Raw genomic sequence first — 13,632 nt, forward strand, 5'->3', positions numbered from 1 at the left:
GATCTGAATATTTCAGTGAATCAATATTTTCTAAATAACTTATGTATTACGTCATAAAGTCATGCTATAAATTCCTACTTTAAAATCTGTCCAAAGTACAGTATAGAACAACATATTTTAATCATAGTACAAATATTCATGGATAGGGCTTGGATCTTACAACTGAACTTTAAGAAACTACCATTTGTCAAATTCTAGTGCAGTGTCAAAGAAATATATTCCCATTTATGTGAAAAGATTATTAAAATACTCTTTGTCCTTTTCCAATTATATACTTAGGTGAAGTCAGATTATCTTCATATACTTTTATCAAAAACAACTTATTGTAATAGTTTGAATGCTAATCTGAGAATCCAGATGTTTTTTATTATGTCAAACACCAAAATATTTGTAAGATTAAAAAAAAAAATTCAAAACAGTGGTATGCTCACTAGATGAAAAAGTTATTTTTGAAAAAATTATAGGTTATAGGTTAGTTTCTAATGAATCAATAAATCATTTCTGACACAATAAATATTGACAGATACAACCCATGTAGACAAAAGCTCTGTGAGAGTCCTCAACAATTTGTAAGAGTGCAAAGGGAATCTGAGATCAAAAAGATCCATTAGCAATGCATAAAGTATGATTGATGTGAACATGTTTTAAAATATACATAGGTCACAGTCATGTGAGGGGAAACACAGTCTCTGGATTTAAAGAAAACTATCTGCCAGATGATTCTTACAGAACCAACTTCAGAAACCATAGAATTATTTGATCCTGACTATGTCCTTTGGAAAAGCTATTCACTGCTGCCCCCTAGTGGCAAATTTGCTTTTGTTTTTTAAAGGTAAAATTGGAAAAATACCTGGGACTAAGGAGACATAAAATTTTAATTATGTAAGGGTCTCCAGGGATCATTGAGTTCAACTCCCATTTTATACACTGAGGATAACAACATCCATACATCATTACAAAACAGTATAATAAATACTATGCTATGCTTTGGGTAAGTTTAAGTATAAGCTATGAAAAAGCATACAGGAAGAGACATCTATTCCAGACTTTAAAGTTTCCAGAGGCAGCTGCTTCTGAACTGAAGCCTGGCAAATGGACAGGATTCTGAAGGATGAGAGTAGTCCAGTAGCAAAGCTCAAAGGAAAAATATACCATGACTTGTTCAGTATTGAAGAGAATAGCAGTGACCAATTTTAAGAGCCTGACAAATACTAGGTACTGCATTAAACTCATTATATTATCTTATTTAATGCTAAGTTTGTGAAATGTTACCCTATAAGGTAATGAACTGTAATTATTTATATTTTATTATTTTTTTCTTTTAAATTTTTCAAAAAGCAGCTAGCTTTACTAAGACTATTAATCTTTGAAAAAGCTTGAAAGTACAAAAGTTGCATCTAGTTTTAGAAATATCTTACATGTTTGTAAGATCCTTGGGATAAGCTGGGGAGAAATAAAACTCTTTTTAAGTTCAACAGAACTTTAATTAAAAGAAAGTAGAGTAAAAAATTTTGCAACTGCCTTTCTCTTCCTAATTTCTATTTTTAAACTATAACGACATATGCAGGCATTACAATTAGTGCAGGTGGAGCAGGAGCTCTGAAATCAGAAATGCAATTGAACACTGGCTTCACCACATGTTAACTGTGACCAATGACAAATTACTTAACGCTCAGCTCTGCATCTACAAAATGGGATAGTATCTTCCTCACTGAACTGTCAGGAAGAATAAGGAGAACACATTATATACAAATATAAACCTTTCAGCAGATGTCAGGTCCCTTTCTTGTTTCTCATCTCCTCATGTGTCTAACAGTCCAGAGAGGTTTGCCTTACTTTCTTTGATGCTGCTTCTGCAGGGCTGCTTCAGATAATTGTCCCTGAAGGATCAGTTTTCTTTGCTTATCAATATCTCCTTCCATTCGAGCAAAAGCATGAGAGCCAATGAAAGACAGATCGACTCCCAAGCCTTCATCCTCCTCTTCTTGGTTGTCTGTAACAAAAATCCTACTATCAACAGAGAGCCAAGGACAAAACTAGACAGTAAATGAAACAGACTGAATGCCGCAATAGGAATAACTGTTAGGTAACTCAAAAAATGGCTTAATGTTAGTTTTTGAGAATGAAACTGAAGTAAGATTTAGGCATTTGTGGAACTGAAATAATGAAATGGAATATGTGAAATCAAATCAAGATGACTTGGTTGTAACCTTAGAAGAAAAGTGTAGAAAGTGATCATAAGCAAAAAGAAGTAATTAGACTCTATTTGGCTTCAAAGATAGTTTATGAAAAGCATCAAAAGGTAGACATATTTGACTGACTGGCACATAAACCCCACCCTTTTGTAAGCTAACACTCTAACAAAGATGGATGAACAGGATCATAGGATATGATCCATATTCACTAAGAAATATTACAGTTGTAATTTAGTATCAGTTGTAATTTCTATGCTGGTCATACCAAAATAATGATTTTGGCTTTTAAGAGTTATAATTCTTACTACAAATTAAGAAGCAAACTTTCTGATCTATCTATATGATTCTTATGAATTTGGCTAGTAGAAGCCACTCACTAAAGAATAATCATCTCTTGGTGTGGTGGCCACTGTCTTACTAGACGTGTTAATAACAAAAACAAAAACAGATCAATACACCTTGGATCAATACAATTTCCCAAGGTAATGCCACCATTTGAATCTCAGCTTGGCAGACTATCAGCTGGGACTTCTCTACTTCCCCTTCACTGCTATTCAAACTGTGACTGGTCAACAACTTAGAAGAAAGGGCCTACTTTAATTAAAACTTACCCAAAATTAATCTTTCTTCAACTCCTCAAGTATTAAGTTAGATACATATATGTGTGAAACCCATCTAACACTATAATTAAAAAAATATTTATGAACACTAAGGTCTTTTCTATAAAGTAAAAATATTTTCTAAGATATAAATGTAAGTTAAACCTCTTTGAGATGGGAACCTTTTGGCTAATGAATTACTCTAATCTACTATTCAGACATGTCATTTCAAATTGGTTTTGCTGTTCCCTACTCCTTATCTCACTAAATGCATTTTATGGAAGAAAAATTATATGCTATAGTGGTGGATGAGGATTTCTAAATGACTCTGGCCTTACTTCAAAAATCTACTCTCATTAGTGGGTCCTCCAAAGTGCATAGCTACTTGTCCAGCAATGCTTGTGATTTAAGGCCACTTGTAATTCCCTCCACTTGATGTAATAATGTGATAAAAAGGAGCTGAGAAGCTTCCTACAGATTCTAACTTGGTGTTTATTTTTTTTTTACAAAATTGTTCATGGTAGGTATCTTATAGTAATCCCCTAAGCTGCTGTTTCTTAAGATCAGGTCCCAGCATTGAAATGCGTGGAGCGTATCTTCATACAATGCATTTATGACCTTTTGTACATATGAGCTGTCAGTACTGAATATTCGGAAGGGCTCCCATCCCAACATGCTCTTCCTATTACTACTTAAGCATAAAACCTGACAACACAAATAAATGAGTATAGTAGTCCTGTCTTATTACTTATCATTACATATGAAATGTAGGGACACTATTAAAGCTGTTGAAAATTTTTATATGTTAATGGTTAATATACTTCACTGTCTCATCAGTGTCCTTAATGAGACTATAAACTTTGTTAGTCTGAGAACATTTTGGGTAAATTTAAAGAATGAATTTCTTTAACTAAAAATAAGACTGGAAACTTCAAAACTGGTCTTGATCTTAGGGTCATGCTAATAGAGAGTTTCCCAAAGGTCAAACTGGACTTCCTACCTCTTTGGTGGTTGGTGCTTCATTAGTACACAACTTCCTTAAGAAGGAAAGTGAAAAGATAGAACTCTAGAACTTACCTTCTGGAGCACCAGGTTTTTCACTTATTCTAATTTGCCGTTCAGGTACCACAGGCTCCCCTTCTGCATTTCCAATATCTGCAGGAAGGTATGGCAATGATCGACTCTCTTCCTTTAGTGACCTTGGGAAGTACAGAGGTAGCAGCTTTTGGTAAGTAGCCTGCATCAGAAAAGGAAGGCATTCTGTAAAAAATAATGAAGTAATAAAGCAACCTGAGCAATGCTTAGTGTTGTCTGTAGGTGGTAAAGACAGTCTTCATCAAGGATAAGGACTTTGGGGCTGGGATTGTGGCTCAGCGGTAGAGCACTCGCTTATCATGGGCTCAACCCAGGTTCGATTCTCAGCACCACATAAAAATAAAGACATTGTGTTGTGTCCATCTACAAAAAAAAAAAAAAAAAAAAAAAAAAAAAAAAAAAAAATTCTCTTTCTCTTTAAAAAAAAAACAATAAAAAAAAGGATAAAGACCTTACAACTTCTGAGCTCACAATGTATGTGGTCTAGGACCCTCAATCACTTCTGTATTAGATAGAACAACTGTTAGCCAGTGGGCAATTCTAGGCCAACAAACCTGCAATGCATAAGTCCCACCATTCCTGTCCTCACCTCCACCTTCATTTCTAGAGATAAGTGTCTTTCAAAACTCAGCTGAGATGCTATTAAGTTCAGTATGCCTCAGGCTCCAGTGGACCCAGGTATAGTTTCTGAGAGGGGTGTGTGTGTGTGTGTGTGTGTGTGTGTGTAATACTTCTAACTATTTGTAAAAGTCTGTTATTTCATGATTTTTATTCTTTTTTAGTTTTTAAAACTTCTTTTTTAAAAAAGAAATGGGATAAAATTCATCCTACTTTGTAATTTCCATATGGGTTGGTCCACTGCACTCAATTTAAACTCACAGTACCTTACAGGCATTGATGTTCTTATTTTTCTTATATCTTAAAGCATCTTGCTTTTTTATCACCCTAGGAATTATTTTAACATTGCTCAGTATTATTCATCAATTATTCCTAACTATATTTAAAAAGAACAATTCAAGTAGTAGGAAATAAATGATGGCATAGCCTAAGGAACAATGGAATCATTCAAAAAATCATCTTTTGGTTTGCTTATTGTGCTGCACATAGGACTACATCATCTTTTAAATAAGCAAGTAAGAGAGTAGACTAGAAATACCAGTTTTATATGCTTTTCATTAAAAAAAGAGATATAATCGACATACCATAAAAGTAACCCTTGGAAAATATGTAATTCAGCACTGATATATTCACAAAGTTATATAATTACTACCACCAAATTTAATTTCATTACAGTATCACCAACCCAAAATCCATTAGCAATTACTTCCCATTCCTCCTTTCCCCAATCCCTAGCAACTACTAATCTTTTTGTCTGTATAGATTTGCCTATTTTGAACATTTCATACAAATGGAATACAGTATATGGCTGTTTGTATCTTGTTTCTTTCATTTAGCACAATATTTTCAAGGTTAATTCCTTTTTATGACAGAAAAACATTTTATGTATTAACTCAAGATGTGAATTTTTACTTTTTTGGCTATTATAAATAATAGTGCTATGAGTATTTGTATATAAAATTTTGTGTGGATATATTTGTAGTACTGGAGATTGAATCTAGTGATGCTCTTACCACTGAGCCATACTTCTAGCACTTTTTGTTTTTTATTTTGAGATAGGATCTTACCAAGTTGCCGAGGCTGGCCTTAAACTTATTGACCCTCCTGCCTCAGCCTCCTAAGTAATTCGGAATTTAAAGGTGTACACCTCCATTTCTATCTGGATCTGTGTTTCTAATTCTCTTCTGTATATAATAAAGAGAGGATTAGTGGCATTATATGGTAAATCTATGTTTAACTTTTAAAGGAACTATCAGTCTATTTTTCCAAAGTGGTGACACCATTTTTACATTTCTAGTAGCCATCTTTGAGAATTACAATTTCTACATCTTTGCCAGCACTTATTATCATCTGTCTTCATAATTATAACCATATTAGTGAGTGTGAAGTTACATTTCACTCTGGTTTTTATTTGCTTGTGCCTAAAGCTTAATGTCACGGAGAATTTTTATACTACTTACTGGTAATTTGTACATCTTCTTCGAAAAATGAATATTAACCACGTTTGTTTGTTTTTTATATTTTATGATGTTTTCACATCTTAAAAAGATTGTTGTCTGGGTAAGACTGCCCCTCCCATGGGAAGCTAATTCCTAAGATAGTAAACAACTTACTTGTGTGTAACACATCTTGTATGTGCAAACCAACCAATAGTATTCCTATTTTTTTCCTTTCTTATTTTACCAAAGCACTGAGAGGCACAGTAACTTGCCTGAAGAAACAAAACTGAGAAATATTAGAAGCTGAATTAGACAGCTAAATAAAGTTTAATATGACAAAGATTTGATTTTCCCAATCAGTTCTGAATTAAACTGAAAAACACTAAATCTAACTACATTCAATAAAACATAAAAACCTCACAACTTAATGCCAGCCACCACACCAGGCTGTAACCTGTTTTCAGGCCAGGACACACCAGAGCCTTACCAGTACAGCAGTAGTTTTCCAGCTATGCTGCCTAGGCATCCAATGCTCAGGTGACAAAGCAGTGTCCTGAAAGCCAACAGAGGCAGCAAACAGAACAGCCCCAGCTGTGAAGTTTGCCCTCACAGTGAAAAATACAAACAAAAAGGTCCTCTTGATTACTTTTAGTTTCCAACATAATCTTCAATAAATGATGGTAAGTCTCATTGACCAGTATCTACACAATTAGGATTTATCTGCTGAAAGTTCAGTAAGTAAACAATGACAAGACAAAGGCAAATGCAAGTACAAATAAGATTTAAACAATGCAAAATAATTAGCAAACTACCTCTTCCAGTTCAGAGACAGCGAATACTACTTTTTCAATGGTTTCTCCATGAATCTCCAGAAACCGCCTTACAGTGCCTAATGAAGAGAAAAAGAAAGATTATTCAATAAGAAATTCTCTGTGCATAAATAAAAAGTAAACTCTTCAAAGTTTTATTTTTATAAATTCTCCTCACTTAATTCAGTCTGCTCGGTGACCTCTTACCAGAGAAGCCTGCCTGGACTGCCCTTCATAAAAACTTTTCTGATTTGTTTTCTTCCAGAGGCATTTTATGGAGGTCCTTGCTTACTGTATATCCTCTCTGCCCTCAATCATTGTCCACCAGGATGAAAGCTCCATAACAGCATACCTCCATACTGCTCTTCTTGCAGTGTCTGTAACAGTGCCTGGCCAGAGAAGATGCCAACTCCAGACAATTATGCCTTATGCAGCATAGTTCTCTTATTCCCTGGGGCCTCTCTCTTTGATCAGAGTGATCTAGCACAAGTGGAAAGTACAAGTGTCCTTCCATTCATTCAGTCACAGTATCAGATGCCCTATTTAGTTCTTTATCTCTTCACAAAACAAAAGCTAATTTTTTTTCTTAATTTTGTGTTATACTGATGTTTCTCTATCAACTTTCTAATAACAAGACATAATGGCCTGGTGGATCCAACATGGCGGCAGGCGCGGAGAGATCAAGTCTCTGACCTCTTCAGCTGCGCGGACAAAGGGAGTCATAAACTGTCTAAATGCTGTTTGCTCAGGATCACTAGGCAATGCTGAACTGACGTGGATCTGGGGCGAACAGTCTGGGCCTCTCAGAACACACACGGAGCCCGCGATTGGCTGCATTCAAGCTCCCGTTCGCCTGCTTCTCGCAGCCTAACTGTTGTGACTCAGCACTAACGATCCCGCTGAAACAACTGGTCGGCCCTTCTGATCCTACGAAGGTTAATGCCAACAGAGACTTCATAGGCAGTGGCCACAAGATTGAAACGGGGCTTGGGAGAGACAATCAGGACCCACCTGTTGCATTGGTCACTCGGCAAAGGGAACGAACTGTCGACATTTGAATGGGATACCACAATGGCAGAGAACTGACGTCACCAGAAAGCGGTGGAGAAGATAACTTCATTGAAACCAGCGGCGACAGGTGTGTAATCCCCTAGCCTTCCCTCTCCACACAGCGGGGAAACCTTAAGGGCCCCTCCCAGCTCTCCTGTAAGGGCCCCTCCCAGCTTTCTGTGAGCGAGATAGCCAGACCAAGGGAACCAGGAGTGGCACGGGACCTGCGGCGCGGAACTCCCGGCTACCGCTCCCATCAGTGCTGACAACTGAGGTCTCTTGCACCAGTTACAGGGGGCATGGCTACTGGAGGGCAAACAAAATTCGCTGAGGGTTCTCAGCCTCAAGCTCTACAAACTTAGGGTCTGAGGGAATGGCAAACAGGGAGAGTGTGCCCAGTTGTTCATGAAAACAGGGCTCCAGGGAGCAGCAGACCTGGCATGTAGCCAGTATTGTGGTGAGCATCACCGGTGAGCGGGGCCTGGCTTGAGGAAAAGTGGGGAAGTGACTAGACACAAGAGAAGGCCCTAGGCACTCAGGATTGGAGACATGCCCAGTCTGGGAGGAGCACCTGCTGCACAGTGATTGGTTCCTGCATATTGAGAGGAGAAGCTTGGCCCGGTGGGCACAGCGCCACCTACTGGAAGAGAAGTTAATCAAACTCTAAGACTGCATTTATTAATTTTTTTTAAATTTGTTTTTTTTTTTCATTTTCATTTTGTTTTGTTTTTTAAATTTTTTTTAAAAAATTTAATTTTTTTTAAATTTAAATTTTTATTTTTTTATTATTTTTTAAATTTTTTTTTCTTTTTTTATTTTCTATTTTTTTCTTTTGTCTTTTCATTTCTTTTCAATTATCTTATTCCCCCTTCCTTGAATTCTACCTGCTTACTCTCATTCTCTTTAGTGACTTCTTCCCTTCCCTTCTAATACCTTTCCTCCCAAGCATTAAATAAATTTATAGGAGTAAACAGTAACTCATCAGTCAAACAGAACAAGAAGTAACATGAGCAGCATGAAAAAGCAAGGAAGAAAAGGAGTACAAACAATGAAGGATAGCCTAAATATTCAGGAGGACCTAGAGTCATCAGAAAAATGGTCATATAAAGAACTCAAGGAATACCTTAGACAGATGGAATGGAACCTTAAAGAGGATATGAGACAGCAAATTCAAACAGTGAAAGAACACATTGAAAATGAATTACATAAACAGATAAAAGAAGAAGTTAAGCATCTTTATCAGGAGATAGAGATTATAAAAAAATCAACCAATAATTCTAGAAATGAAGGAAACTATAAACCAAATTAAAAACTCAAATGAGAGTATCACTAACAGAGTGGAGCAAGTAGAAGCCAGAATGTCAGATAATGAAGACAAAATATATCATCTTGAAAAAAGTCTAGCCAACTCAGAAAGGCTGGTAAAAAATCACGAGAAAAACATCCAAGAGATATGGGATAACATCAAAAAACCAAACTTAAGAGTCATCAGGATAGAGGAAGGTATAGACATTCAAAACAAGGGAATGAGTAACCTGCTGAATGAAATAATTACAGAAAACTTTCCAGAAATAAAAAAGGAAACGGATATACAAATTGTAGATGCATGCAGGACACCGAGCATACAAAATCACAGTAGACCAATGCAAAGACACATTGTTATGAAGATATCCAATATACAGAACAAAGAGAAAATATTAAAAGCTACAAGAAGGCAGATTACATTCAGGGGTAAACCAATAAGGTTAACAACAGATTTTTCATCCCAGACGCTGAAAGCGAGAAGATCCTGGAACAACGTATTTCAAACACTGAAAGACAATGGATGCCAACCAAGAATTCTGTATCCAGCAAAATTAAGCTTCAGGTACGACAACGAAATAAAAATCTTTCATAAAAAACAAAAGTTAAAAGAATTAGAAGCCACAAAACCAGCATTGCAAAGCATCTTGAGCAAAACACTACAAGAGGAAGAAATGAAAAACAATAACCAAAACCATCAGTGGGAAGTGCCTCAGTAAAGACAGAGGGTAGGGGGAAAGCTAATCATGGAGAAACAAACTAAATTAAAAACAAAAAGATAAATAATCAAACATGGCTGGAAGTACAAACCATATATCAATAGTAACTCTAAATGTTAATGGCTTAAACTCTCCAATAAAGCGACATAGGCTGGTAACATGGATTAAAAAAACAAATCCAACAATATGCTGCCTCCAGGAGACACATCTGATTGGAAAAGACATACACAGGCTGAAGGTGAAAGGTTGGGAAAAAATATACCACGCACACTGTCCTCGTAAGCAAGCAGGGGTGGCCATCCTCATATCCAATAAAATCGACTTCAAGACTAAATTAATCAAAAGGGATAAGGAAGGACATTATATACTGTTAAAAGGAACCATTCACCAACAAGACATAACAATTATCAATATTTATGCACCAAATAATGGTGCTGCGACGTTCATAAAACAAATTCTCCTCAAGTTCAAGAATCAAATAGACCACAACACAATAATTATGGGTGACTTCAACACACCTCTCTCACCATTGGACAGATCCTCCAAACAAAAGTTGAATAAAAAAACTATAGAACTCAATATCACAATCAATAACCTAGACTTAACTGACATATATCAACCATCATCAAGTGGACATACCTTTTTCTCAGCAACACATGGATCCTTCTCAAAAATAGACCATATATTATGCCATAGGGCAAGCCTCAGTAAATATAAAGGGGTGGAGATAATACCATGCATTTTATCTGATCATAATAGAATGAAACTGGAAATCAATGATAAAAGAAGGAAGGAAAAATCATACATCACATGGAAAATGAACAATATGTGACTGAATGATCAATGGGTTACAGAAGACATAAAGGAGGAAATCAAAAAATTCTTAGAGATAAATGAAAATACAGACACAACATATCGGAATCTATGGAACACAATGAAAGCAAGTCAAAATAACACCTGGTATTTTGCCAGGGGAATGTTAGAGTTCGTAAACAAGTCTGGATGGTGCCTGGCAAAATGCCAGAGGGAGTGGTTTGAAAAGTAACAAAAGTGAGCCATTAAGTGTGGAGATTCCTTATTGGTTGACTGATGTATCTAGTTTATGCTAATTAAGATAAGCTGGGCAAAATGTATAAATAGCTCTGTTGTCCTACAATAAAGGGCTCCCATTCCTGCTGTTATCAATGTACACAAGTTATTCGTCACCCCCAGCTATTCTGCTGCAGCCGGACTGCGGCAATACATCACATGGAAAATGAACAATATGAGACTGAATGATCAATGGGTTACAGAAGACATAAAGGAGGAAATCAAAAAATTCTTAGAGATAAATGAAAATACAGACACAACATATCGGAATCTATAGGACACAATGAAAGCAGTTTTAAGAGGGAAATTCATCGCCTGGAGGTCATTCCTCAAAAAAAGAAAAAACTAACAAATAAATGAACTCATACTTCATCTCAAAGCCCTAGAAAAGGAAGAGTAAAACAACAGCAAATGTAGCAGAAGGCAAGAAATAATTAAAATCAGAGCGGAAATCAACGAAATTGAAACAAAAGAAACTATTGAAAAAAATTAACAAAACTAAAAGTTGGTTCTTCGAAAAAATAAATAAGATCCACAGACCCTTAGCCATGCTAACGAAGAGAAGAAGAGAGAGAACTCAAATTATTAACATACGAGATGAAAAAGGCAATATCACAACAGATGCTACAGAAATACAGAAGACAATTAGAAATTATTTTGAAAACCTATATTCCAATAAAATAGAAGATAGTGAAGACATCGATAAATTTCTTAAGTCATATGATTTGCCCAGACTGAGTCAGGAGGATACACACAATTTGAAAAGACCAATATCAATGGATGAAATAGAAGAAGCAATCAAATGACTACCAACCAAGAAACGCCCAGGACTGGATGAGTATACAGCGGAGTTTTACAAAACCTTTAAAGAAGAATTTATACCAATACTTTTCAAGTTATTTCAGGAAATAGAAAAAGAGGGAGCTCTTCCAAATTCATTCTATGAGACCAACATCACCCTGATTCCGAAACCAGACAAAGACACCTCAAAGAAAGAAAACTATAGACCGATATCTCTAATGAACCTAGATGCAAAAATCCTCAATAAAATTCTTGCAAATTAGATACAAAAACACATCAAAAAAATTGTGCACCATGATCAAGTAGGATTCATCCCTGGGATGCAAGGATGGTTCAATATATGGAAATCAATAAATGTTATTCACCACATCAATAGACTTAAAGATAAGAACCACATGATCATCTCGATAGACGCAGAAAAAGCATTCGACAAAGTACAGCATTCCTTTATGTTCAAAACAATAGAAAAACTAGGGATAACAGGAATTTACCTCAACATTGTAAAAGCTATCTATGCTAAGCCTCAGGCTAGCATCATTCTGAATGGAGAAAAAGGTTCATTAGAAATATTGGTCTGTAGTTTTCTTTCTTTGAAGTGTCTTTGTCTGGTTTCGGAATCAGGGTGATGTTGGCCTCGTAGAATGAATTTGGAAGTTCTCCCTCTTTTTCTATTTCCTGAAATAGCTTGAAAAGTATTGGTGTTAGTTCCTCTTTAAAGGTTTTGTAAAACTCTGCTGTATACCCATCCGGTCCTGGGCTTTTCTTAGTTGGTTGTCTTTTGATGGTTTCTTCTATTTCCTCTATTGTTATTGGTCTGTTTAGGTTGTCAATATCCTCCTGACTCAATCTGGGCAGATCATAGGACTTAAGGAATTTATCTATGCCTTCACTATCTTCTATTTTATTGGAGTATAAGGATTCAAAGTAATTTCTGATTATCTTCTGTATTTCTGAAGTGTCTGTTGTGATATTGCCTTTTTCATCCCGTATGCTAGTAATTTGGGTTCTCTCTCTTCTTCTCTTCGTTAGCATGGCTAAGGGTCTGTCAATTTTATTTATTTTTTCAAAGAACCAGCTTTTAGTTTTGTCAATTTTTTCAATTGTTTCTTTTGTTTCAATTTCATTAATTTCAGCTCTGATTTTAATTATTTCTTGCCTTCTACTTCTTTTGCTGTTGTTTTGCTCTTCTTTTTCTAGGATTTTGAGATGAAGTATGAGATCATTTATTTGTTGGTTTTTTCTTTTTTTGAGGAATGCACTCCAAGCAATGAATTTTCCTCTTAGAACTGCTTTCAATGTGTCCCATAGATTCCGATATGTTGTGTCTGTGTTTTCATTTAACTCTAGGAAGTTTTTAATTTCCTCCTTAATGTCTTCTAAAACCCATTGATCACTCAGCAACCTATTGTTCATTCTCCAAGTGACGCATGATTTTTCCTTCCTTCTTTTATCACTGATTTTCAGTTTCATTCCATTATGATCAGATAAGATGCATGGTATTATCTCTACCCCTTTATATTGTCTAAGAGTTGCCCTGTGACATAATATATGGTCTATTTTTGAGAAGGTTCCATGTGCTGCTGAGAAAAAAGTGTAACTACTTGATGTTGGGTGGTATAGTCTATATATGTCAATTAAGTCTAGGTTGTTAATTGTGTTATTGAGTTCTATAGTTTCCTTATTTAACTTTTGTTTGGAAGATCTGTCCAGTGGTGAGAGAGGTGTGTTGAAGTCTCCCATGATTATTGTATGGTGGTCTATTAGACTCTTGAACTTGAGAAGAGTTTGCTTGATGAACACAGCTGCACCATTATTTGGGGCATATATATTTATGATTGTTATGTCTTGTTGGTGTATGGTTCCCTTGAGCAGTATGAAGTGTCCTTCTTTGTCCCTTTTGACTAACTTTGGCTTGA

At 35.8% G+C, this 13,632-nt stretch overlaps 1 protein-coding gene across 1 annotated transcript in view; it reads right to left on the reverse strand.

Annotated features, from left to right (window-relative positions):
• Nucleotides 1–13,632, reverse strand: part of Gdap2 (ganglioside induced differentiation associated protein 2) — a 61,275-nt gene that overhangs the window by 23,768 nt on the left and 23,875 nt on the right. Inside the window, exons 6-8 of the mRNA XM_026407285.2 lie at nucleotides 6,759–6,835; nucleotides 3,872–4,031; nucleotides 1,837–1,993 (exon numbers count right to left, since the gene is read on the reverse strand). Of these exons, the coding sequence (XP_026263070.1) occupies nucleotides 1,837–1,993; nucleotides 3,872–4,031; nucleotides 6,759–6,835 (394 nt within the window). The remainder of the gene's footprint in view (nucleotides 1–1,836; nucleotides 1,994–3,871; nucleotides 4,032–6,758; nucleotides 6,836–13,632) is intronic.

This window comes from Urocitellus parryii, chromosome 11 (assembly GCF_045843805.1).
Source record: "Urocitellus parryii isolate mUroPar1 chromosome 11, mUroPar1.hap1, whole genome shotgun sequence".
NCBI lineage: Eukaryota > Metazoa > Chordata > Mammalia > Rodentia > Sciuridae > Urocitellus > Urocitellus parryii.